The sequence below is a fragment of the Poecilia mexicana genome, unplaced genomic scaffold, assembly GCF_051168715.1.
Source record: "Poecilia mexicana isolate PSO_F unplaced genomic scaffold, ASM5116871v1 scaffold_3, whole genome shotgun sequence".
NCBI lineage: Eukaryota > Metazoa > Chordata > Actinopteri > Cyprinodontiformes > Poeciliidae > Poecilia > Poecilia mexicana.
In genome coordinates, this window is record NW_028263372.1 from 10,161,047 (window position 1) to 10,186,089 (window position 25,043).

At 39.3% G+C, this 25,043-nt stretch overlaps 1 protein-coding gene across 2 annotated transcripts in view; it reads left to right on the top strand.

Moving 5' to 3' along the window:
• Positions 1–12,650: 12,650 nt before the first annotated feature.
• The window catches only part of LOC106916688 (RNA polymerase II elongation factor ELL-like), a 31,622-nt gene continuing 19,229 nt past the window's right edge, over positions 12,651–25,043 (top strand). Inside the window, exons 1-3 of one of the 2 annotated variants that reach the window (XM_014985143.2) lie at positions 12,651–12,744; positions 15,113–15,341; positions 15,901–15,948. In XM_014985143.2, the coding sequence (XP_014840629.2) occupies positions 15,204–15,341; positions 15,901–15,948 (186 nt within the window). In that variant the 5' untranslated portion in view covers positions 12,651–12,744; positions 15,113–15,203. Of the gene's footprint in view, positions 12,745–14,629; positions 15,342–15,900; positions 15,949–25,043 lie in introns of those variants that run through there. The other variant, XM_088004140.1, reaches the window with a different exon arrangement.

Genomic DNA, 25,043 nt, shown 5'->3' on the forward strand with positions numbered 1-25,043 from the left:
TTTTTTTTTTTTTTTTGGTCTGCATCAGAATTTTACCTCCCAAAGAAACCGGACTTTCCAGGCAAACAAACCAGAGTTCAATTAAAGCGGGCTAAACAGAGCGAGCTTGCTGCCAGTGGTACTGGCTCATTGCACAGGGTTGTTGAAATAATGAAGAAAGAGGGTAAGCTCCCAGTTCTATTTCACCACAAATAAATAAGTAGATGGTTAAACTGTGACACAAATGGGTACTTTGACAGGATGACATTCAAAATCACCCACCAAGACCAGCTGTGGAGTGAATAAAACAGGCTGACATCAAGGGATGTGTGTGGAAATAAAAAAAAAAAACTCAACTCATATTTTTGAAATTCATTCATTCATTCTGGAAAATGAACAAACTGTTATCGGGGCTCAGTTTGGTCCCTTTTTATGGACTTAGCTTTCACATTTAACATATTCTACAATGTGCATTTAGAAGCACTGTCTTCTTTTCAGAACAAACCAAATCGTCCTTAAGGCCGTAGAGGAAACAAACACAAGCAGGCGGCAGGCAGAATCGTGCAGAGAGTACGTAGATGATTGTTTCTAAGGCAGAAATGTGAACCAACCAAAACCAATAAGCAAAAAATCCAACAAGTAAAGAATCGCTTTTGCCACATTCTGTGCGCACATTATAAATATAAATGTTCTAACCACAGCAGTATTCTCAAAAGAGGGACACTAAAAGTAGCATCTCACACGTGAGAGTCTCCACCGTGGCAACTTGCCTTAACTAGCCCTCAATTAGTTGAGAGGGAGGACACCTGGGAGCCCCTCACCCATCTTGAGACACGGCTCTCGGGACCAGAGGGAAGGTCGGAGAGAGCAGAACACCGGTTCTGTGCAGTGAGGCCCATTACTGTCAGTGTGAGGTGTAACAAATATCCACAGTGCCTTTTCCCAGAGAGGACATGTGGAGACAAATATTATGAAGGGTGGAATTAGATGCAGCGAGCGGATTATTTAACCCGGTGTTTCATTTTTGTTCAAACGGCACGCAGAATATCCTTACTGAGAGCTTCTCAGGAAGAACATCTGAAAATATATGACGGCTTTTATGACGTTACGTCCGAGATCGATATGTGGCGAATTCAATCTGTTGTCATCCGTACCAACTCTGCACGAGTTTCTCTTGGATTATTTTCTAAATAATGGTTTTGTTTTTTTCTTATTGATGCACCAGGAAAAGTACAATTTTATAATTGTTAAATTCTGACAAAACCAGAACATTTTTGTTCAGAACTCAAATGAAGATAGTGGCTCAATCAGCTTTTATTCTGCTGCACCACATGTGACTAGGCTGCTACGTTTACATGAGTTAAATTATGAATGGATAGCAACTTCATGGAACTTGCAGTGGTGAAGGTTCCTGTTAGAGCGACATGTTTTCTGTCAGTTTTACATCGAGCTGTAGTTAGCTTAGTTAGCTGCAGCGGTAACGCTGAAGCCAAACTTGCTAGCAAGGTAAGATTTTTAACCCTAAGGCAGCTTTTGCCAACAGACTATCTTGGCTTTGGTTGTTGGGACAAAGACAATTGTTCAGGTTACTTTGTTAGGATAGATTTAAAAGATTTGTGACACTTTCAGTAATGTTTAATGTCTTATTTTCAAACCACTTCTTATTTGTTGTTTCTTTTTAAAAAGGAGGACAGACCAGATGAACAAAATAATTGCAACTGCTGGTTAAAAATTTGCAATTTAGTAAAGCGTGTTTTAAATGTTAATTTGAATTAAAGTGATTAACTTAAAGGTCTTTTAGGTATTGAACTTAGTCAAGTTCAATACCTAATTAGTATTTCTGGGGAGCTCAGAAATACTAATTCAGTTTCACATTTTATTGGTTAAAATCTAACAATCTATAAATCAGCAGTTTTTTATGCCCAACTGTAGACATATTTACGTAAAAGGTCATGTTTTAGTTTGCGATCAGAGCCATTAATGCACATATCTTTAGTTTTTACATGCCGCAGCTATTTTTTTCCTAAATTTTTAGCAAAAACCTATAGTTTCCAAATTGTTTTCATGTAATAAGAAAACAATGATACCACATACTTGCTCCACAGGTGGGAACTTTTCATTTCGTAAGCCTAAATACCTGAGTGTTAAGAGTCCAGAACAGTTGGCTGGTGAGCCCAAAGTGCGGTTTTCGCTCTCCTCTTGATCAGTGCAAATGAGTGTATCCACAGTCATCGGAGTATCATATGGTGAGCAGATTTCATTTCAGCCCTCTTCTGCTCCAAAGCAAGGCTAACACATCTAAGCAAAGGATTCACTCTGTGAGTGGGCGTGGGTCTTGTACCGACATGATGCCGTTGCCTTTGAAGGCTGATTAAAGTCATCACCTTGTCAGGAGCCGCATTATGTGTCACAACAAAGGTAATCGCACTTGAAAGCCAAAGGACTTGAAAGTTCAAAATGAGCTGGCGAGCGACTTATCTCGGGGAGTTCAATGCTGCTCATTTTGCTCCCACCGTTCAGCTGCAGGGTCGGAGCCACCACATCCCGAGCTTCGTGGCGGGGAAACGGCTGGTCCGGTTCTTTCACAAAGCAGTGGGCTTGCTGTGAAGTCTTGGTGAGTCATCAGGAAGGCAGACATTATCTTATTCAGAGTGCTGCCCAAACTGCATGACTCCTCTGCAGCGCAGGATAAGAGAAAATTAAGGCAGATTATTGTGGAAAAGAGAACAGGACAAAAATCAAAGGCAGACAAAAATTAATCCTTCGATTAAAAAAAAGAATAGCTTGTTTAATATATAATTATATTCTTTTAGAGCTTTGTAGATGAGAAAGAAATGCAATAATAGCGCGTAAAGAAGGGTGCAACCTGTGAAAGTGCACAGAGGGGTTGTTAACATATGTTACATTTAGAAAAAAAAACCATATTTTTTGATTGAAATGGTGTCACTGGTGCAGTGACAAAATACAGACTTATACATTTATTCCAGTGTTTGGTCACATGTTTCAGATTTGTCACATTCCAACCATAAATCTCAATAATCATTGAGTTGTATTGGTGGGATTTTATGTCATAGAATAAAGTACATAAAGTATACTACATAAAGTGGTGCCTTAATGTGAAGTGGAAGGAAAATGATGAATGGTTTTTCAAACGAAATCTCTCAACTTTTGTCTCAGATTTATGTCTAGATTAAGGTCTTTACTTTGATTGGGCCATTGTGACTGCCTGAATAGCTCCATTGCTTTCCTGTGTCCTCTGCCTGACTGTGTCTCCCAAAGTCTTTCTTGGTTTGGTTGATCTTGGTTTACTTGCAATACTGTGAGGAAAATCCAGGCATGAACTGTGCAAACATTTGTCATTAAAATGAAATTTAGTTTTCATATTTTATTAGAGATTAAACACTGGCAGCAAATGACTCACTGCTAAAGGAAGAGGAAGTTTCTTATGTTCCCTGACTATTAATCACCAGAGCACTACCTACCACTCACTACGGTATTGTTCAAAATAGTCAATACATTGGGGAAAAAACAACAACAAAAAAACTTATGAAGCAATGACTCAACTTTATAACAAAAGGCTGTTCCTTGTTGCAGCACTGTTGTTTCCTGAGTAGGCCTAAGTCACCCTTCATATACTTTAACTAGGTCAAAATGTTTCTCTGCCCTTTCTTGTTTCTTCAAGGCATGAATGCATGCAATCAGTTCACCCCCCAAACAACAACCATACATTTACCTTGGTTTTTTTATACCGTAAACATTTGGATTTTAGATGTGAAAAATAACACTCTGGCTTCAGAAACAACTGCTTTCTGATCTCCGTGCATAAAAAGCTTGAGTAGTCTGGCGTCTCGGTGTTATTGGGTTGTTCTTTCTTTCTGTCCCTGTGGTTATAGGAAATTGGCTTCTGCTCCCAGTTACCCAATCCTGTTCCAGGAGGTGACCACCATTTATTGTTGTCTCAAGTGTGTGTTGGCAGAGAGGCTGCTTATTTCAGACCAGACTGACTTTTCCATCAGAAATGGGGGCAATTATGACATTTAAGCTGTAAATAAACAGACACCAGCCCGTCTCACCTCCAATGACTTTTCTTTTTCTTCCTTGCTTTGAGCACAACGTGGCTGGCGACGGAGTGACGGAAAGCAAGAGAACGTGAACAATCAGACTGATTCAATCCAGACGTTTTTCCAAAGCGGCAGCTACAGTCGGAGGGAGGCGTTACGAGAGTGTTTACGAGGTCGAGATCGACCGCCGACCACGAGCCTCTTCTCCCACCCACACCTGTGCCTTGGCTGTAAAAGTGGTGAACGCCGAGAGCCTGATGTACTCTCAGTGAAACGATGAAAACACCTGGGCCCGCTTGGCGACGAGTGCCTGGGATGGCGCGGTCCCAAAGAGATGTTCGGAGGGAATAAAAGCTTATTCCCCATGCGCGATTGTGTTCCTTTGTGGGAAAGTTTGCACCCTGCCTCACTTTGAAGTCCCTGAAAACAAATGCCCCACTCCCACGCGTGAACCTAACGGGCAGACTTGCTGAATGAGCGCGTTGTTTACATTAGGCTATTACTAAATCCAGATGTTATTCTTTTTATATACTTTTAAATAATAATTTTAGACGGGCATCCATGCTGTTGTCAAAGCCACTCTGCTTTAATTAAACCTTACCTGCAGTGGTGGGAAGTAACAAAGTACAAGTACTTTGTTACTGTACTGAGAACAATTTTCATGTATCTGTACTTTACTTAAGTAGATTTAATAATGGATACTTTTGACTTTTACTCCACTACATTTTACAGTAAGTGTGCTTTCAACTTCACTACATTTCTACAAAACCGTCGTGTTTCTTGTTAGATTTAAGTCACATTGCACTGTTTTTCTGTTTGTTTGTTTTTTGTGTGTGTTTGTTTTTGTTTGTTTTTTCATTAAAATGTGAAGTTCATAGTTGAGCGTTGTTTACCATCAGTGCATTGCCTTAATTGCTATGTTTAATACTGCAGACAGTTGTGGTTTCTGACATGGACTATATGGGCAACTGCCCAGGGTGTTATCTTTTTAGGGATGGCAGGAGACCTCTGTGGATTGTGGCACAGAGATGGAAACAAAGCAGAATGAAGAAGAGTTTGAATTGATACTGATACTAGTTACATTTATTTCAGCTCTAAGTATTGAATATCTAGGTGTTTTTATAGGACTGTGGATCTTTCAGATCAATTTGAGAAGCAGTTTTGATAGGTGCACTTAATTTTATTGTGTCATGTAGTGCGGGGTGCTGGTCTTGGTCTTGATTTGGTCTCGGGTTTGGTGGTCTTGACTCCAACTCTGTTACGTGGCTCCTTGGCTGTATGTCCTCCCCACCCACCTTCTTTCTATCCCCTTTCTGTTGGATTTCTTTTAAAATAAAAGCCACTAGTGGCAAAAAAAAAAAAAAAAAAAAAAAGAAGTTCATGTCATGTTAGGACAGGAGACAAGATGTTTCCATTCCTGAAATCATAATGCATAGAATCACATATCTAAGTCTAAACTATGTTAGAGAGAGTAAACACAATAAAAACATGCTTTATCTGTGGCATTGTTCATTAAAATGGTACATTTCTGATGTATTAAAATTAAATACGATAGGTACTCTTAATGATATTGTATTAGCAATTAGGTAATGCATTCAGCAAGTACTTTTACTTTTAATACGTAAGTATTTTAAAAAGCCAGTACTTTTTTACTTTTACTCAAGTAAAAATGTTAATGTGGTACTTTTACTTTCACTAGAGTACATTTTTGACTGTGTATTTGTATTTTTACTTAAGTACATTTTTTGAGTACTTTCTCCAAAACTGGTCGGTGCTCAGATGGTTTTACAGAGAGCTGGGACCATATAGTGTCATAATCCAGTGGAAAGATGGTTTTACATCACTGACCACTTAATAATAATAATAATAATAATAATAATAATAATAATAATAATAATAATTTAAAATAAGCTTTCTGAGAGTATAATATAACAATATAACACTATCTTATCATATATATATATATATATATCATATATATATATATATATATATATATATATATATATATATATACCAGTATATATATCAGTAACGTGTCAGGTAAGTTATCTGACGTTGTGATTTTCATTATTTCTTTAGATTTGATTGCATTCAAGTCTCCCAAAAAGACTGCCGGTTACAGCAAACGTGACTCATTTTGTTGTGCTTAACAGAGCGAAAGATGAAATCTCATCACGTTCTGCAAAACAACAACATTTTTTACGTGGACACATTTCCTTCAGGCCGTAGAAATCCCAGAGGAGGAGGAGGATGGAGCGGGCGGCGTTCGGGCGGGGGTGCAGACACTACGAGGTCGTGACCCTGCCATGCCTCGCAAGTAAACACACGGCCTTGAAATTCCTCTGCTTTCTGAAACACAGAAGCCTTGAGGGGAGATAATTTTACAATGTTGGGATACCTCACTGATTTCTGTTGAGGCTTTACATGTTTTGGGAGCTACAGAAACAAGGACAGGACTAATAAAGAGGCTGCAGCGGTGCTGAGGCACTGCAAAAACACAAAATCTTACCAAGTTTTTTATAGTTTCTAGTGCAAATATGTTGAAATAAAGGAACACTAAGCTACAACTATAGAATCTTGTTAAATAAATCCTTAATAATGATTTTAAAAACATTCACTTATTATAAGACTTTTTTATGGTGTATTTCGGCCACTGCAGGTAGGAAAACATGGGGAGTAAATCTCCATGGAAATTTCTGCGTTTGAAAAAACTTTTAAAAGTTAACTTTTTAAAGTTTCTCTAGAAAATTTCTGAGATTGATCTTGAACTTTTTGAGCATTTTCTCACAAATCTTTGACTTTTCGAACTCAGAAACCTCCATGTCTTTTCTTGAAGGTTACTGCTATTAATCTCAAACTTTCTCAGTTCTTGTAGAATTTCACTCGTCATTTTGTCTGTCTACACTAACCCTAACACACCGTCAAATTTCCCCCATGTTAGAAGTGAATAAATACTTCTCGACAGGTTCATGTATCTTTCTGAAAAGTTAAAGTTAAATTTGTCTTATTGTAAGTGTGCTACGATATTTGCTCTAGAAACTAGACAAAAAATAGGTTTTATAAGCATTTTACAAAAAAAGGAAATATGACTTTCAACTTTTTTATAATAAATATTTTCACTGCAATTTCAGCCTTTTACTCTGTAACTTGATCAGCTTTACACAAATAGATTCTGAAGTTTTAACCCATTGTTATTTAAATAGTTTTAGAAAAATCAGTCTTTTATTAAATATGCCTAAACTTTAACTAGGCCATTCTAACACATAAATATTTTTTGCTACCAACTGTTTCCTCACCTTCCAGGACTTTGCAAGCTCCCCTGCAGAAGAAAACAATCCCCACCGCATGATGCTGCCACCACCGTTCTCTTGCAAGACGATGCAGTGTGTCTTTTTTTTCTCTCTCACTCTCATGTGAGCAGAGCAGCTTTTTCCATGTTTGCTGAAATCCTCACATAGTTTTTGGCAAACTGCAACACAGCTCCACGTGGCTTTCTTACATCAAAGGCTTTCTGTGTGCCAAACTTTCATAAAAAATAAAAATAAAATAAGAAACAGATTTGTGGTGTGGGGTGCGTGGCAGAAAGTCGTCACATTCTCATACCTGGGCTGTGGATCTCTTCAGATCCTCAAGAGTCACTCTGTGTCTCTAGGTGGATTTTCTTACTAATGCTCTTCTTTCCCAGTCTGTCAGATTAGGTGATCAGCCAGTCAATCCATAATCAAACCTCTGTAACATCTATAATTCTTAGGATATTGTTTGCTAGCATAGCCCTGCTTTAAACCTCTCCTATCTGCGTTGAACCTCGGTCTTCATGACGCTGTTTGTTTACTTGGGTTCTCTAATAAACCTCTGATGCCTTCACTGAGCAGCGGTAAACATAATTAGGTGACTTCTGAAGACCATTAATTGGACACTAGGAGGTGCAAGAGTACCTGTTGTTTTTCTTCAGGACAAAAAAAGTGCCCATCTGAAATCTTTTTTTTTCTTCCTTTTTTTACTGTGTATTGTTTGTGACCCAAGACAGCAATTATTTGAAAAAATAAATTATATTCAAGCTACACCTGTAAAGAAACCCAAAACAAACAAACAAACAAACAAAATACCATAACTACTAACTCAGCTGGCGGTTCCATGTGCTGCACAGCTTTCCCTTCTTTCCACTTGAGGACCTGAACCCCTGAAATGTCTGTGGATTCCAAACTGATGTTTATGGTTTTATGAGTAAATGAACAGCTCTGGAAAAAAAATTAAGAGACCACTTAAAGTGATCAGTTTCTCTCATTTAACTTTTTATAGGTCTATGTTTGAGTAAAATGAACATTGTTCTTTTGTTCTATAAACTACTGACAACATGTCTCTGAAATGCCAAGCAAAAATTTAGTGTTCATTTGCAGAAAATGAGAAATGGTCAAAATAACCAAAAAGATGCAGTGCTCTCAGACCTCAAATAATGCAAAGAAAACAAGTTCATATTAATTTAGAAATGACAATACTAATGTTTTAACTCAGAAATCAATATTTGGTGGGATAACCAGGACGTTTTCAATGGGGTTCAGTGATGTGAGCTCTTCATTTTTTCCGGAGCTCTAATGGAAACTGTTTGAGATTGTCCTTCCTTTTTCACATTTACACACCACTTTGTGGTGGTCAGTAACAGAGAATCCCAGTAAAATACACTGAAGTACGTGGTTGTCATTGTGATTCATTCAATATGAAAATCAACTTCGTCAAATCCATATAATATTTATCTCACTCTCCTCTATTGCAATCGTCTTTCGCAGCACTTTCGTTACTTTCATTGTAGAAATGGTAAATTCTTCAGTCGGTCTCCTTGCCTCTGTTGTTCGGTAAATAAGATGAGACTCTGACCACATTAGAGAGGGCGTGTCGAGCATCTTGACACATTTGATAACATTTCTCAGAAGCTCTGCAGCATTTTATCAGCTCCTCTTTTGGGCTGTCCTGAATAGCAGATATGTAAAAGAAGTCAATGCGACAGGAGGACGGGGCTGGCATCCATCGTCTCAAACGTTACGCAACGCAACGTCAGCAGGGCTTCAAACCTCTTCTTCATTTTTTAACGAAATAGTTAGAAAAATATTTTAAAAAAAGCTTACCTCCCTCTGCAGGCATACCAAAACAGAGTGAAATTTTAAGGATGAGGCAAATTATTTTCTCCTTTAAACACGAGGATTAACAAGTAATTTATGCTTCTTCGCTGTGCTGTAGAGAAAAAGAGGCGAAATACAGTTTAAAGACAATCAAATAGAAAATGGAAAGTACTAAATGACAGACACAACCATGATTTAAAAGGCCATTAAGTGAGAAATGTGTGCCCTTAAACTTGACTCCAGCTGTTTTATCATTTCGCAGCACGATGCCGTCTTGTTTGAGAAGAAATTGTATAATTTCGTTTTGCAATTTCTTGTTTTGTGCTTTTTATGAGAACGGCTCCACGAGAAAACAGACCCAAAGGTTGTTGGTGAAACACAGAGAAATGGACTGGTTTACACAAAAAGGAGGAAGGAAAACAAAAGTATGACTCAGGATCGTAAAAATTCATATTCTGGTGTTCCCCTAAAAAAAACAAAAAACATAAAATCATCAACTCTCCACCACTGACTAATAGTTTAGGATTTTTGTGCTGAATTGGATTTGCCAAATTTACCATGAGACATCTTCGTTTAGCTGAAACTCTGCAAACCAAAGCCAGCTGTGTGATTCATAGAGACAAAACTCTTCCTGGAAACTTTTCCTAAGAAGCCAGACTTGGACAGACTTTGTCTAATCACAATAAACAGCTAAGAGTGTCCAAGACGGAGAGTTTTAGTTTATTATCGTTTTGGTAAGTGCTGGATGAGCTGAATTTTTTTCTTCTTACTGTCGTATCTAACACCACCAGGAAGAAAACTACCAGAAACATCTGGACAGAGATGCTCACATTTGTAGATGATTATATGATTATATGTGTTCAGTTTGCACAATGTGAATTTTGCTTCTTACTGCTAAAACTTAAATTCACCCACCTTTCTGCAGATATCCCTTAACAAACCCAGTGCAACTAATGGCCTGTAGATGCAGTTAATAAATAATTTGCTTAAACTCTTTTGTGAAGTTTTCATAAAGACTCAACTTTCTGGTAAACATGCAAAGCATTACGACTGACAAAAAAAAACTGGTAAAGCTCGTCATGAAGAGAGCTAAAATAAAAGTGGGAATTTTGAAAACGATTTTAATTTTTTGTCACTCATTTCAGAAAGTGAAACACATGTAGCTTCATTACAGATAGAGAAAAAATACTTCAAGCCTTCTGTTCTTGTAACATTGATTATTCTGGCTTACAGATAATGAAAACCCAAAATTCAGGGTCTCAGAAAATTAGGATATTTATAATGTTTCTAATTTAAATGCAAGCTGTACTTTCATCTGACTTTCAAATGTTCATTTCTGACATTATCTGTGGTTCAGGAGTTTCTTGACAATGGGAATGCCTATATGTTGGATTTGTCTGTTCAGCGGCTCTTGATGCTCTGACTCCATTCTCAGTCCACTCTTTATGAAGTTCCTGCAAATTCTTGACTGGATTTGCTCAAAATTCCTGTCAAAGCTGCACTTTTTTCTGTTTCCTGCTACGGCTTTCCTTCCACTCAACTTTTAATAAAGTCAAGTTGTGGGTTTTCATTATCTTTAAGTCATCACAAATTTGCGCAAAACTTTGTCAATATTCAGTTAATGTAAAAAAAAAAAAACTCAATTTTGCTACTGCAGAGTTTCCACTAAATAATAAATGCAATTAAAATCGTAAGTGCGATGAGTGCTTATAAAACATGCTCTGCCAAGATACTCCAACTACTTTCTGTCGTCTTCTTCGTGGTTTGCGCCAGCGGCAACATCTGGTTGTGACCATGTGGCTCGCTGTGTGATCCAAAAAAAATGTTTTCAATGCAGTTTTGCGAAATGAACCGAATTCGATTTTAATTTTTCAAAAAAACCACCTCATTGAACTTTGTGTCAAAAAAAAAGTTTATTTTTTAAATTGCCGTGCTTCCATTAAACAAATTTATTTTTGAAATATCAAACTGCGCAATTATATCTTCAGTGGAAACGGAGATGGTGTGTAATAAATCCATATAATGGATTTCACATTCTGAAGTGAGTGAACTTTTTTTTTCCATATTCAGTTTTATTTATTTAATTTTTTAGCACGATTTCTGCTCAGTGGCAAAATCCAGTTTTTTTGTTGTTGTTAAATTTCATGTTAATCTTTCAGTGGAAACCGCTGCTGCTCATTTTCAGTTTTTTATCTAAAAAGATAGCATGAAATCAGTTTGCTTTACCTCAAAAAATGTTGCTTGAGCCAACATCAGCTGCTTGTAAGCCTCCAGAACAGAGATGACAAGTCTCTGTTCTGGAGGCTTACCAAAACAGAGACTTGTCTTTTAAGAGGCGAGCTTAAAAGACATCTGTTGTTGATTTCTATCTCAAGTGGAGGTTAGCTGCCTCGGGCCTCGTTACAGGGACAATATCTGACTCACTGGTAGAGCTGCTGCATTGTGGGAACTGATGTTATCTCACGATTCTTCTGAAGTGGATGTTGCTGAACTGCACTTTCTGGATCTGACCAGAAGAAACCCTCCACCCCCCGACTTGGAGAAACTTCCAGATCAATTGATACTTGCAGGGTTTAACAGCGAATGCATAACGTGCCTGTTTCCAGATTAGAACCGTCACATCGTTCTCTCTTGTTTCTCCATCGCTGGTTTTCTCCTCACTGGAACCTTCTGAAGGTGACTGCAGGTGTTTAAGCGCTGCCACCGCCGAACAGAAACACTGCATAAATAGACTGCTTGCTCCAGGTGTCGTGTGAGTCACCGACCTCAGGTGTGGGACGTCACTCCCAGGGGGGTCGGTGTGCATTAGTGGTATGAAGCAGATGGCAAGTCAAGATAAGACAGAACAAGGCAGGTAAATATGACGAGGAAGGAAGGGCAAAATGGTCTAATCTTCTATTGTACGTATAACTCATGCAGCATAAGCAGGGAGCAGTACTTCAAAATAAAAATAATATATTACATGCTCCAGACTTCCAAAAATAAATGTTTTTCAGAAATGGAATGTTTCCAAGAATATGATACATTGTCTTGCAATATCCTATTTATGAATTGAATTTTTAAAATACATTTTCTCTCTTGAAGACAAATGTTGGTATGTTTAATAAGATTTCAAGTGATTGACCCACACAAAGTAGTACTGAACATGCCCCTGAAAACACAAGCTCTAAACTGAAACATGGTGGTGGCGGCATCATTCTGCGGCCATGCTTTTCTTCTGCAGGGAGATAAAAGTGGGCAAAAAGTAACAATTGAATGCTTTAACTCAAGGCAAAAGTTACAATTGTGTGCATTAAAATGGTCCAGTCAAAGCCCAGATATAAGTCTAAACGAGAAGCTGTGGGAAGATCTCTAAATACATGTTCAAAGATTATCCTTTTTTTTATTTTTCATTCACATGAAAACCCCTGCAAAGGACCCAAAATGCTGTTTTTTTACACCGCCACACCCGTAGGTGGCGCTAAACAGGTAGAAGAGGACATAAAGCGCATAAAGCGAGGTTAGCATAAACAGAAGAAGAAAACGAGCGACGAACAACGAAGCGAGAGTGGAGTCTTCTGTAAAATATTTTGCAGCTCGTTATACATGTAAGTATGATGAGTTTGGGGTTAAAGGTCAGGCTACAGGTTGTAGGACTGCCGAGAATGATTAATCTGTTTACAGACTAAAACATACTTATTTTTGTGATTAGAACATTCTGGAAGGTATTACAGAACAAAATATGACCTTCTAGGACATTCTATAACATTTTAAGACATAATATAATGTTCTATAACATTCTGTAACTTTCTAGAATTTCATTGCATGTTCTTGAATGTTCCACTCGGTCCTGTGCTTTTCCAGAAGTTTCTAATACCAGCATGTTCTACAAAGTTCTACAATATTCTGTGGGATTTAAACCTGAGCAGCATAGAGGGCAGACAGGCAGGCCTGTGGGGGGTTTTCCACTTTCTGAAATGTTCACTCCAGAAACACTTTCCAAGAAAAAGAAAAAAATTGCTGATGGTCCCCTAAAACTTTCCTGTTTTAGACAACTACGTTCCTGTATTGATAGTATCATCCTGAGTTATTTGGAAGAATGGGCAAAATTTCACTCTCCAGACCCACAAAGCTGGTAGAGACATGTTTCAAAAGACATAGTTAGGAGTTAAAAATATAAATACATGGCATTCTTCTGTAAAAAAAAAAAAAAAAAAAAAAAAAAAAAAGATTGAATTTTATGCATTTTGTGTTGGTTTATCACAAATCCCAATAAATTACTCTGATGTTTTAGGTCATAACATGACAAAATGTTCATACCTCTTGAAGTCTCCCATTCACAGTCACCTTGCAGGACGCTGTGCAAAGACTCTTCACCTTCTGTTCACTGCTGACCGGCAGTAAACCTCCTCTCTCATGCCCCACCCCCACACTTTCATTCAGGCAGTAGCTTAGCAATTTAACTAAATAGGCTTACTTGTGAGAATCATCTGCTTTTCCAGTCTCAACCCGCACTCCTCTGCTTTCTCACAGTTTATGCAAGCACTTAAGTTGTGCTTTGATTCGGTGTCATTCTTCCCAGTCATGGCTGCTCGACTATAAAACCCCCTCCAAAACAAAGTGCGGATACTCTTAAAAGCTTTGAAAAGAATGCGCAGTAGCCCAGGTCAATAAAATAAAGATACACCTTTTTGTGATGTCTGCTATTGGAGGACTGTTTTTCTTTTCTTTTTAAAAGTAGCGATAAAACAGAAAGAATTTGCTGCTCATCGAGCAGGAATGCTTGTTTCCCTGAGAAAACATGCTCTTGTTGCTTTGCATTGATAACCCTGTGTTACTCTGCAGCCACCATCTGTAAAGCAGATCCATGTTGACTGTACGGCTGCTTTCAGAGGGGAAGCGGTTCTCAGTATTTAGATCGAACCGCTCTCTTCTTGGAAGACTAAATGATATCCACGTTTTTGTCTTTTTGTTTTTTTGATTTTTAATCCCTGAAGACAGGTTGATGTTTGTTTTTTTTCCTTCAATGTTTTTGATCTAATCTCGCTTTCCTTTCATGGTCAAATGTTGAAAAGTTTCTAAGTGATGGCACAGCTTACAAGCCAAATGAGTGAGTTCACTGTGACCGTCCAACTGTACTCATTAAAGTAGAGATGGTAAAAGAATGGAGGAGCAATTTTCCCCCATGGCAGTAGTGTTTTTTGTGTGTGTTTACACAACTTTGCATCTTTCTAATAAAATCTCCACGTGATGCATTACATTCACAACGCTGTTGGTTTTCACTGGAAACAGCTCTGGAAGTGGGCATTTGAGGCCCAAAGTCTCAAATAGAAGTACACTCAGTACTGTTTACGAGCATATGTATGGCAGGCCATGTTAACATATAACGAAACCACACAACAATTACATTTTTATTAGCAGAGTTCTTTTTGGTTAAATTCACATTTTTACTGGGCTGGACTTAGTCAAAAATTTATAAACTGACGAGAAAATTACAAAGGTTAAAATTCAGTGAAAATCTAAAATAATTAGGTGGTTGTCTGGTTATCTACTTCCGATAGCTGTATTTCATATTTTTCTTTCATTACAATAACTTTTTAGGTATTTAGAAGAGATTAATTTCTATAGTTTATATTGTTACTGATGTACCCATGTTTCAGCTCCTGATTAACAAAAGGATGTTCTTCCTATCAACACATATGGACGCAGCTTTAAGACCCTCATCCTGTCTCTGATTGGTTGTTTTTGACCAGGAGCGGTGCATTTCTTCAGGCAGCAATAGTAGCTCAGGGGGGAGGAATCTTTTCTCTAATTATCTGTCTAATAGCACATCGTAATAATATGGTGGCAGTTTAAACAAATATGTAAAAAAAAAAAAAAAAAAGATAAATTACTTATTAAAGTTACACACCGCATTAGGTCTGAAAAGCTCACGTATTGTATGATAAACTGTCTTGCCCTACGCATGTCCCTCAGTTTGACGGCGCCGGAGACGCCCCGCCCGCGCCGTGACGCTGAGCTGACAGAGGAAAGCTGCTCTTGTCGGAGGAAAGGGGGAGAGCCAGCGATGGCTTCACTCAGACAGGAGCACCACTATGGGCTCTCCTGTGGAAAAACTACCAAAAACAGCTCCAACATTACTCTGTACCACGTCAAGCTGACGGACACGGCCATTAGAGCGCTGGAAGCGTATCAAAACCTCAAGGTACGCCATTATTGTTAATTAATTTTTTTGTTTTTGCCTCTTTAAGAAGGGGCATGTGTGAGTGTGTTTTTCTTTTCTCGCGTTTCAAAAAGTTTCCACTTTCTCATTTCTAATATTGCTCAGATGCTGTGTACATATATATTTTATTATATTTTCCGCTTTTAGCAGCATAAATGCTACAGAGTCTCTCCTGTCAGTCTACAGCTGCTGGTTTCTGCGCTTTCCCCCCTGAACCAGAGTCTCCCTGCCACACGGGGGAAGTGGGACAGAACCCTGTGATTATCTTAAAAAAAAAAAAAAAGCTCAGCTGTTTCTTTGAAACTCCTATTAATGTCAGAAGATCTCAGTGTAGAAACGTGGATGCTTATCTGATCTGAAAAGTAGGCTGCTTTGTCTCATAATTAGCTCCAACCTATGAGAAGCATTATTGATTATGTAATATCAACTTCCATTTAATACTGATTACAGCATGACTGTGTTTACTATACAAAATCTAGAGAATTTACTCTGCATTAAAGCTCATATCAATTGCCCCTTCCTTTTCCTCTCTTTCCTGCAGGGAGTTTTGCAAAATGAGACATCAATCTGTTTTAAAAGAAACCACGGGGTAAGTTTTTTATTTTTTTTATTTTATTATTATTTTATTTTCATTTCTATGTCTTAGTTTCACGTGCATGCTGCAGAAACACTTTTAAACCCTTTCTAAATGGGAGTGGTATACACTTCTGCAGCTTAGCTCATTTGCTTAAATGGATGAAACTGCATTACAGGATGAGCAGCAGTGTTTAAAAAAAGAGGCAGCCATCTCTTCTTACGTAAGAAAAATAAATAAAATCCAATCATTTCTTCTTCCGACGGAATTCGTCACGCTTCGCCGACACCTTGCCGTGCTCCGACCGGGCTGCCACCCTCTGAGCGGAGGGAGGGCAGCTTATGCTGGCCCTTGGCGGCAGATCGGAGCCATGCAGGTTACTGGGTCAGGCCGATGACTGTGCAGCGGGATTTGTTGGGTCAGCAAGCGGTGCTGGGAACAGGGAGAAGCAGGGGAACACAGAGAGGAGCGAAGGCGATGTTGGAGTCAACCTGAGACGTTGTTGATGAGTCAGAGAACATTGTTTTTTTTTTTTTTGTTGATTTTTTTTCCCCTATATCTGGTTGAATTATTCACACTTTTTAACATCTCATCACAAACTCGAGCTCCAGCTTTTCTAACGTGACGGCATTCAGCCCTCATCATCCGCCTCTTCTGTGCAGTTTTGTCTCTGGTTTGCACTTATAGTAATTGATTTCTTAATAAAACTACTTTTTCTTTGTCGTGGGAATAGTTTGCCAAGTAAGATCATGTTCCAGTTCTAAAGTATTTCCACGCTTGTTTGTTTGTTTGTTTGAAGGCAAATAACTCGTTTTGTAAATTGTCTGTTGGTTTGTAGCTTGATTGGTTTTAGCGAGATCTGATTAAAGAATTATCAGACATTTATGTAAATAATTACTGAAGCGTACTTTCACCAATTCGTGATCTGTTAAATAATACTTTATCACATCAGCCTGTCCATGGACTGCAATCATTACTTTTATCGCATAAATACAAGAAGATATTACGGTAAACTTTTAAGATCATCTTTCCATGTTGCTGCCGAAGAAAAGCATCCTCACAGCATGATGCTGCCACCACATCTCATATTGGGGGTTGGTCGAGTCAGGGTGTAATGCAGCGTTACGTTTCCAACCACATTTAGCTCTTCATATGTAAGACAAAGATTTTTTATTTTTTATTTGAGGAGAACAACTTTACCGACATATTTGCTATATCTCCTGTAAGCCCTGCAGTAAACTGCAAGCAGGACCTCCTTTAACTATATACTACTTATTTAATCTGTTGTACAAAATCCTAATAAAACACATGATGTCTGAAGACAAAATGTGGAGAAAAAAAAGGCAATGTTTTCAAAGCACTCTGTGTCAGATTTGAGACATAATATCTCACCAGCCTGTCTTTGTCTCTTGGGATGTCGGCGCTGGATCTGCAGTAAACAGCCTGAACTGTGTGTGTTTTGACTTGAGCTGGGAGCAGCTGTGTCCTTGGGGAATAGTTACTTTTCAGTCAATGCTAATTGCCCGGGCTGCTTCGAGAGAGTTGCAGCCCCCCTGCCTGTCACAACTAAATGTTTTAAAACTTGGGTGGTGGCGAGTTTCAGAGGGGGTCAGACCGGTTGAACCTGATGAGGTGTTTGAGTGGGAAAGTGTTTGCTTACTTCTGGAAAGTTTCAGGTTAAAAACTAAATAGTTCCTGTTTTAAGTGAGGATACTAAACCTGCATTGCTGAAGGGGTTATGTAGAGTTTCCTGACAGTTTTGTGTTCAGGTGAAGAGGAAGTCAGCTTCTTCTTCTTTGTTTTCTTTGGTCCTGAGGGAGTTGTGTCTCTGGAAGAGTTACAGAGCGTTGATATCAACATGTGTAGCGTTAAGATCAGAATCATAAACTCCTCTGATGAAATCACACAAAACTCTAAATATTTCCATGGAAATTGATCAGGATATTTTATCGATACGTTAAATTGCAGCAAGTTTGATAATTTCCAGTTGCGTGATTGTTTGTTTTTTCTTGTGTTGTCCTCTTTTTCTATCAAAACCTGGATGACAAAAGTCTTGTGCATTGGCCTCAACTATTGTAAGGGCAGTTTTGTTTGCAGAGACATCAGTATGTAAAGCTATTTGGGATATTTAAAATGTCTCCCTGTTCCAGTGTTAATATTGGTTAGAAATTAAAGCTTATTGATCTTCAAGAGATTTTACTCGCGTTATTATTCCATTACCATTATATTACTTGAAAATGGTCTCAAAACAACAATATTGCAATAATCTCTGGGACAATTTATTGTCCAGCAAAGTTTGTTATTGCGACAGGCCTAATCCAGGACAAATCTGACCATTCACAGAGCTTTAAATCCACACCAGAGGAGTGATTAATCAACATCGAACCTCACAATGGTTATCAGGACCAATGAGCATTTGAACCCTTTTGATAAGAACCAAATTCAGCACATACACACAAGAAAAGAAATGACTTTAGGCCTCAGAGAGAGGGTAGTAGATGCTTGTTGTGGTGCTACACTGCCATTTAAAAACATCTCATGGTGACTACAGCAGCTGTACGGTAAATTATTGCAAAGCACCAGGAGACTAGTTCTGCTGGAAACAAATTTGAGTGTGGGCTTATAAACTTTGGAGAGAATGTCAACAAAGATCCACGGGTCTCTGTAGAGGTGTGATCGTTGCTGAGCTTCTTCATCATGGAGGGCTTAGGGTGGTAAAGGTCAAAGTTTACGCCTGAACGATTTGCCATGGGAGAGTGGGCTGGTATATACTTCAAGAGAAATGTGCCAGCCTACTGGAGAACTACAAAGAGAGGCAGTCGTAAAAGTTTTCTGTGATTTCATCAGGACGACTAATAATTCTAACTTTCATTGTTTTTTATTCCTCCAACTGGTATGTGTTTTTCAGACGTTTCTGCAAAACAGAGTCTGAACATATTGGTTAGTATTCTCAATGTTTCTGAAGTTATAGAAAGATCCCAAAACATCCAGAGTGTTGAGTGGGACCTTTTCTGTTTTTTTGTTGTTGTTATTGTTTTTTTAAAGGATTGGAGCAAATTTCACACCCCTCCCAGTATGTAGCAGAGAGGCCTAAGGTTAATATCCAAATGAATGTTTAGAGGTAATTACAGGAGCTGTAGTGCTCTTGATTACAGACTGAGGCATCATGACTTGTGTTTGCATTAGCTTTCACTGTCTGCTCGGCTCAGACATCGACGAGTGTTTGTGTCTGGAGCAGAGGCACTTCATCGGTACCATGAGGAGGAACGCTGCTGCAAACTCTGCCCCTGTTTTCACCTTACTCCCTGGTTTGACTCTCACCTTCTGTGTGTATAATTACGTACCTTAAAGCTGTCTTCTCTGCATGTGTGCAGATTGCTATGGTGAATAACGTAAAAACACCATGGCTTTACCACATGGCTGTATTTAGGAGGCACAAGTCAAACAAGCCGATGTCCTCTGGGTAATTAGTAGGGCTGTCTGCTCCAGCTGCATGATGGACAACTGCTGTTTTAAAACGGTTACCTTACTAAGACTGTTGAATATATCCTGTTGCATATGAGGTTCTTGTTTTCTCTGTAAAAATAAATTTAAAAAAGGAACTGATCAAAACTTTTTAAAGCCTCATGATAAAAAAGGGGGAAAATATTTAAAATCTCTTAATTTTACATGGCAGTTAAACAAATAAATCTGACCAACATCTTGAGACCAAGTTCAGTCGCCATCAGGATCATCTGTTGTGGTATAAACTCTTCTTCTGCACCACATTAACAGAGATTGAACAAACTATCCCCCTCCAATCAGGTGGAATAGCAAATAATTCAAAAACCAAAAGTGGGAAAATTCTGAAAAATAATAAATGAAATCAATAAATAAATGATGAATAAAAATAAAATCTTTCTATAAATTGACTACAAATACTGGAATATCACATTGGGCGTTTATCGCAATGGTTCTAATTTACTGTAATACATTTCTTTTTATAAACTTTTGATTTATCTGTCACAGTCGTTTAATGATGTTTAAAAACTCCTAAAAATGTCCATAATTGCTGGATTGTTATTTTGTAGTTTGTTTTTTTCACAGTTTGTTCAATAAAGACAAATAAATGTGCTTAAATGCAGTAACCAGGTGCATTTTGGTGATATAGCACTTCGTTATGTGACTGGTGTCCTGAAGGAGCATTTTAAACACTGGAATGTTTTCCAAGATCAGTATTGATTGCTGTCTCATCCAGTCACAGCCATAAAAGACAGAAGTGATAAATAGTTCTTATCGTCACTTTTATTATCACAATACTACCACAAAATATCATGATAAAACATCAGTCGGTATATTTAGCAACATTTCAAGCAACAAAATCAGAATTGGCAAGTCTGGCTTTTTAAAGATCAGTGGCTTTTTAAAGAAGCTGCAATCGGTGCGCCTCTACCGCTTCATACGCCGCTGAAACCAGTTTCCAAAGCGTGCTTCGTCACTCATTTCTTAAATGTATTTATTGGCGGTGACCTGTGTGTGGACGGTTGGTTTTTGCGTCTGTTTGTTTGTCCTGGGCGATGTGAAGACGTGAATTCTTCGTGTCCCACCTCCTTCGTCCTGTCCGCCCCCTTCGTGCCCCAGATAAAAGTGGCTTCTCCGTGTGTTTCTGTGGAGTTGAAATGGACGTTTTCTGCGCTTGGTCTGCTGTTGGCATACACGAGTTTTAAAGGAAGGGTTTGTTTCTGCCTGTGTGCCTTCACGCTGGCTGTGCTGCGACCCTGACAGTGCCCTCTGATTGTGTGCTGTCGCCTCTGATTTGAATAACAATGAGCAGGGGAATGCAGGCTATGCGGTGTCACCCTGCCTGGATCTCCCAAAATGAATCCAGTTTTTCATCCTAACGCGCTGCCGTCAGCCCCGATGCGTGGTGGCCTCGCCTCGGGGTTTGTTTGTGCCCAGAGCGATAGAAGAATCCCTACTGCGAGTCCAATCATCTGGAAGCTAACGCTAAGCATGCTCCAAACGCACTCTAAAGATTTTAGATCAGTATTTTTTTGAATGTTTGACGTCTTCACAGTTTCTTGTGATTTACATTCCTTGAATATTTTCGCATTTCTAGTGATACAACCCAAAAGTACTTTACTTTATTTTTTGCTTTTTTAAAGGATTCGATGTTAAAGACCAGCACAGAGTAGTGCATATTTCTGTAGTGGAAGCAAAATTTCCACTACAGGGTTTCAAAAAAATCAAAAAAGTGCAGCATGCCTGATCTAATACAAGCTGTTGCTGACATCAGTTTTCAAGTCTTGGGCTCAGATTCGTAATTAGATAAAGGTCTGGACTTTGACTAGGACATTTGTACACGTATAGTAAATGTGCTTGGATCTAAACCACTGCACTGTAAGTTTATTATCATGGTCCTGCTGGATGATGAAGCTCTGCTCTGGTTTAAAGTGTGTTTATTTAACTTTATCCATTTTCACAATCAAATCTGACCAGCTTTCTCACAGCATGATGCTGCCACTCTTAAGTGTTACTGTGCCGGCAGTGTGTTCGCACTTAGTTTTCCAGCAGAATTAGCATTTGGCATGCTAGCCTGAAATTTCAGTTTTGGTATCGTCTCTCCAAAACATCTTGTGAGCGAAATTTGGCTTTACTAGATTTTTATTTATGGGCATCAGAGATAAGGAGGCAATCTGCAGGTTTTTGCAGGTTTCACCCATTCAGATTTAAGACTTTTAAAGACCGCAAGACCATTATGAATGAAATTTAAGACTTGTATCACAACATAAATGTACAGAAGAAAATTTCATATTTTATATAGGATTAGTCCAATGATCTGGACTTTTACTGCACAGGATTTATCGTGTGGGTTGGTAACAGAAGTAACCCAGTGGCGAAAACACACATCAACCAGCCAACTGGAGATAAATTTACACTTATCCATGATATTGATAGATGCAAAAAAAAAAGTGAGAGAAAAAAAAAGCTATCTAGGGTATACTAGCAGCCAGTTAGCAATAGCCTATAGTCACAAAACAGAATGAAGATGTCTGCATTTGACTAAAACAACAAATATTTGTCCAGATAACACATATTTAAGGCCAAATTACATTTATTAAAATTAATTAAAGACAGATTAAGGTCTTCATTTTAGGTACTTGAATTTAAGACTTTTCAAGTTTGAATGGACATCCTGATATGTGGACAAAAATGTCCTTCAACTTCAAAGCTATCCACTATTTATTTGCCTATTGCATAAATCAATATAATACTTTAAAGTTGATGATTTTTAATGTGACAAAATGTGAAAAAAGTTAAACACTTTAGAAGGACACTGTGAAATATTTAGCTATCTATAGTCCTGGATTGCTACTTCTGTACAAAAATCACATGTAAGTGTTATTTTTACACTGAAATACTGCTTTCTCTGTATTTCAGTAATCTCTTTATCATGATTTATGTGCTGCGTATTTCGGCTGGTGAAACCACTCCCAAAGATTTACATAATTAGCACCGGCCAACAAGTGCCAAGTTGTTTTGGGATTATGACGGGGGTGGGGGGGCTAGGTTCTGGTGCCGCTTCTCAAACACCAGGAATGAAAATCTCTTTGCACTGACTGGATTACCTGTTGGCTTTTTGAGACAAACCTGAGACGAACTTCCCCTCGGCACGCTTGAAATATGTCCTCCTGTGTCTGATTAAGCTGTGTGAGCATATCTGGGCTTGCTGAGGAATGAGTCCTGTATAATTGCCTCGTGTAAAAAGCTCACTGTATAACTTAATGAGACCCCAAACCTCTCCGTATCTCGACACATGTGGCGTCCCACTCAAACGTCGTCGGGCGCTCGGTTTTTTTTTTTTAGAGTTTGTTGAAGTTGACAGATCGACCCCGCGGCAGCTGCCCCAAACGTATGGGTTCCTTGCAGTGGGGGGGGGGTGACACCCTCAGGGGGATTCTTGTGGCACCCCCTCCCCAACACCAACCCTTACTTACTTACCTGCCTGTCTGCCCCTTTCTCTGCCAGTTGTGCAGCTACCGACTGCAGCTCTGTGAAATTGCAAATGAAAAAGGAATGGAAGGTGATTACAGGCTGGGACTTGATTACATGCACTGTCTCCCACTCATGGCAGTCACATTAATCACCCCAATGTCGCCATACGAAACTCTGCGAGGGAGAGAAGACTCTCTCTGCAGCTCTGAGCTTCAAGGGGCCAACCGAGAGGCTCGTAAAACACGTGGCTCGCCTTTAAACGTGAGCCCATTTCCCTCTGCTGCGCTGATCTCCATCTCTCCTCCCTGCATCTAGAAAAACAGACGCACATTGTGTTTGGCGTCTCTGTCCTCCTTTGTAGCCGTGTTGGTGGTGCTGGTGGTAGGGTGGGGTGGAGGGCACTTGTCTTTAGTGGCATGTGTCAACTTGTGGTCCTGGGAACAATTCGCCTCTTTTGTTTGCAGTGAGATGATGAGAAGTGGCGTTTACTGAAGTGTGGCGAGGATGTGTGTGTGTGTGTGTGGGTGTGTGTGTTTCTGAGGCGGGGCTGAGGATGTTTGCTCATCGTCCGACTCGGCCTCTCCGCCTCCCTTGTCTTTCTTACGAGTGGCAGTAAGGCTGATTATGTCCTGCTGAGGGAAGCTGGAGCTGAGCCCTGCTTTGGCTCGCGCTGGATTAACACTCTCACTTGCAGATTTTGCGTTAGCTCTGGCCGGCCTGGAGTGACCTGTCCCCCCAGGATGCCTCCTCCATTGACGGCAGACAGAGGATGGTGGCGGCAGGTTTTGCACGTCTTCCCTGACCTCCCCCGTCCGCCGCGAAGGGGACGGGGGGACGGGGGTAGCGGTTCCCGCGGCTTCCCACTCCAGAGCCAGGGAGGCGGGGACAAAAGACGGGCTGTTTTCAGAGGGCCATTACTCAGGGCTGCAGAGGATGTGGAAACAATGGCCTGCAGGAGATCTACACCCAGAGCCTCGCATTCAACCAAAAAGCTCACAGGAAACATGATCCCCCATGCACCGGCGGCAGTTTCTCACAGGTTTATGCTTTGATGAAGCCCTTCCACCTTCTGCATCTTCTGCATGTGGAGACGTTTCTGACGGTTAAGAGAGAACTGCAGGTCATCTGAGATTGTGTCGCCATCAGGCCGACAGAAGATTCTCACAGTATGAGAACCTTAGAAAGATCCCAACAAAAACGTGCAAAATGATTGACTTACTTTTTTTTTAAACAAAGTTTGAACTAAGCTTTTGATCTTGATAAAACATGAATGGAATCCACATGAATTATAAAATATGTTATCGGATGCATAGATTTTTATTTTAGGTTTTTGTGGTAAAGGTTTTCAGCACAACATGAATGTAGGTGTGCAGATGCACAAATATGTTTTGTATTTCTAACAATAATACTGTTGTGTACCAATAATAGTAAAAATAATAACAATAATCATAAATAACAATAGTAATCATGATAGTTCTATTGTCTGTTCCAGCATTTAGTCTGTTCCAGCACTTCTATCCAGCTGCGCTTTCATCCCGCATACAGGCCCATTGGTAAATTTGTTGTTGATTATTGTTCTCTTGTTTTGGTAATTTCACTTGATCAAGACTTTTTTAACATTCCAGATTACAAAATAAGTAATAAAAATATGTATGATTTGTGCTGGTATTGTATCGGGTCAGTATCGTATTGGCCAGTACTCAGAGCTGTAATATCGATATTGTATCGCAAGTGAAAAAGTTGCATCAGGACACCCCTAATAAATCCAGTGGACCTCCGGTATTTATAGAAGCTCCACTCTCTACTGCGCTTTATCTTGTATGTAATTATTATTATATTGTAAAGGTTGAAGATTGAAGGGAGGCTTTTTTTGCTTTGAAACTCTTTTTGAAACCTCGCCATGCCTCGGCGCCAAACGCCGGCTGTGATGTCAGCTAATTTGCATCCAGAGTTGGTATCTGTTATCCGATCACAAACCATCACTCAGGACGTTGTCCTCTTAACTTGACGGCACATGGAAGCAAATGACCTGGAAGCAGATTGCCTGATGTTTAATCTGCCTATCGTTCACTTACAACTGGTTCCACTTTGCAATAATGTTGCACTTTGTCAAAGTCTTGAAGCCGATTTGTCCT